The 2,761-nt window shown below is 47.0% G+C and overlaps 1 protein-coding gene across 1 annotated transcript in view; it reads right to left on the bottom strand.

Annotated features, from left to right (window-relative positions):
* Positions 1-2,761, bottom strand: part of LOC101852125 (FRAS1-related extracellular matrix protein 2) — a gene marked incomplete at its 3' end in the record, with an annotated part of 19,401 nt that overhangs the window by 8,380 nt on the left and 8,260 nt on the right. Inside the window, 2 exon segments of the mRNA XM_013088865.2 lie at positions 92-219; positions 980-1,162. Of these exon segments, the coding sequence (XP_012944319.2) occupies positions 92-219; positions 980-1,162 (311 nt within the window).

Genomic DNA, 2,761 nt, shown 5'->3' with positions numbered 1-2,761 from the left:
AACAAGAAGAGGAAGCACCAAGAAGAAGATATTTATTGACTGTTTCAGTCGTCTGATCCTTTCAGTGTACGGGTGCTCACACAAAACTTACCCTTATCTTGGCGGTACCGCTGGCGTATCGGAGGTGGACGGTGAAGACCTCCCTCATCTCAGTGATGTTATCCCACAAGATGTCCACACCCACTTCCACACGAGACATGTTGGCCTCGAAAGTCAGCTCTGAAATTTAATAATGAGCATCGCACAGTTGACGTATAGAAGACACTCATTACTATTATGATGGTGAAATGGTATAGGTTTGACGGCCCAATCAACACTATTATTAGGTTATTTTACAGCATCCGCATATCGTGTTTTACTACCGTATCCATACGACGTGGGGAACTCTGTGCCATCACTTTCCGAAGAGGAAATTTACTCGTTAATCCGATACGTACGCTTTGCGTAGCAGTCTGGAGAAATACTAAAAGTTTCAAAGAGATCTTCGTACTGTACTAGAAGTATTCTAAAATGTCAAGAATGCAAACCCGGGATACAAAATGAATCTAAGGCCTACGGATAGGGTTAAAAGGCGGGAACTCCGACTTTAAACATCATCTTCCGAAAGGACCGAGCCACCCAAATGAAAAATGCATGCAAAGTGCCGTTCCCAAGGACACAACGTCGGACCAATTTGTTAAAATAACGACGCCCTTGGTGGTACAAGAGAATGGATAAAGTAAAGTAGAGTTTAAATATGGCTAAGCCTTACATAACTAGAACCTGTGTGTGGTTGGCAGATGCTCTAGCGTGGTTTGCTCGTCCTTCTTTCTTATCAAACATCTATTATCCTCATCTCTCCTCCTTTTTTATATTTGCCAACTTCTAGTAATATTTCTAATATTCGGTACTCATGTGAGCTAATTGTGTTGCAAGTGCAGTAAAACTCTTACTAAAACGATAATTCGATTCTTTTCATGGGTCAGATTCTTGCTCTCACCTTTAAAGAAGCCATTATAGTCCTTGCCGGCGTTAGCTGAGCCGTCCTTCGTGTTAAGTGTAACGATGGCCGTTTCCGATAGATCCCCCTCTCTCAGCACTGGAATGGTGACGCTCGTGAACTGCTCCTGGAACAAGGGCTCCTTCACGGAGTAGCTGCTCGCGGATAGCTTGATAACTGGCTCTGTGGAGTGGACGGGAGGTGAGATATGGGATCTGATGAATGGAGACAGGGAGGGATGGGATGCGATGGGGTGGGGGTGAGGTTTTATGGGATTTAGGGTAAGATGGGATATGGTAAAACGACATGAGATAGGGTGGGGTAGGTTGGGGTTGGATAAGGGAAAAGACAGGTTATGGTAAAATGACAAGAGATGGCATGGGACGTTGTACGATATGCTTTTGGATGGGACAATGTAAGAAGGGGTGGGATTGGGAAGGGACATCCAGAACAAGGGTTCCTTCCTAGAATAACTGCTTGCGGATAACTAGATTACTGGCTCTGTGGACGGAAGGTGAGATATGGGATCAGATGAATGGAGACATGGAGGGATGGGACATGATGGGAAGGGGGTGGGGTGTTGTGGGATTTAGGGTAAGTTGGGACATGGTAAAACGACGTGAGATGGGGGTGGGATGGGGTTGGATTAGGGAGAAATGGGTAATTGTAAAACGATATAAGAAGGGGTGTGGTGGGGTTCGATAAGGGGAAAGATATGGGTCATGGTAAAACGGCATGAGATAGGATGGGACGGGGTGGGACATTGTACGATATGCAAATGGACCGGACAATGTAAGAAGGGGTGGAGAGGGTATGGGGACTTCCGAAACAAGGGTTCTTTCACGGAGTAGCTGCTAGCGGATAGCTTGATTACTGGCTCTGTGGAGTGGACGGGAGGTGAGATATGGGATCCGATGAATGGAGACAGGGTGAGATGGGATACCATGGGATGGGGGTGGGGTTTTATGGGACTCGGTGTAAGATGGGACATGGTAAAACGACAGGAGATGGGGGTTGGGTAGGGTTGGATTAGGAGGAAAATGGGTTACGGTGAAACGACATGAGGTGGAATGGGGTGGGGTGGGGTTGGATATGGGGGAAAATGTGCCATGGAGAAGCGACATAGGATGGGATGGGACGTTGTGCCAATTATGCAATTGGATGTGACAATGTCAGAAGAAGTGGGATGGGGCGGGGACTTCCGGAACAAAGGATCTTTCGAAGAGCAGCTGAAAGCAGATAGCTTGATTACTGGCTCTCTGGACGGGAGGGGAGATATGGGATCAGATGAATTGAGATAGGGAGGGATAGGATATGATGGGATGAGGGTGGGGTTTTACGGGATATGGGGTAAGAGCGAACATGGAATGTTGAAGGATATTGGGGTAAGATGGGACATGGACTTTTGAGGGATATGGCGGACGTGGTAATTCGACATGAGATTGGGATTGAGTGGGGTGGGGTTGGATATGAGGGAAAATGGGGCATGGGGTGTTTGCAGGACATGGTGAAACACACACACACACACACACACACACACATACGCACACACACACACACACACATACACAAAACACTCACCTACAAACATCAACACACTCCAACAAAATCCAGGGGGCTCTCGCGGTCAAGAGGTTAAGGTGTTCGCCTCTCATTCAATAGGTCCCGGATTCGAAACCTAACAGCAGCGGGAACACTTTTCTTTTCTAAAATGTTCTCCTTTCACCTCCTTTCCTGCTCTCTAACCATGCTCTGTCGTCTGTTTCCATCTCCAGATTCTGC

Source organism: Aplysia californica, unplaced genomic scaffold, assembly GCF_000002075.1.
Source record: "Aplysia californica isolate F4 #8 unplaced genomic scaffold, AplCal3.0 scaffold00823, whole genome shotgun sequence".
In the NCBI taxonomy this organism is placed as follows: domain Eukaryota; kingdom Metazoa; phylum Mollusca; class Gastropoda; order Aplysiida; family Aplysiidae; genus Aplysia; species Aplysia californica.
This window is presented reverse-complemented; position numbering and strand designations above follow the sequence as displayed.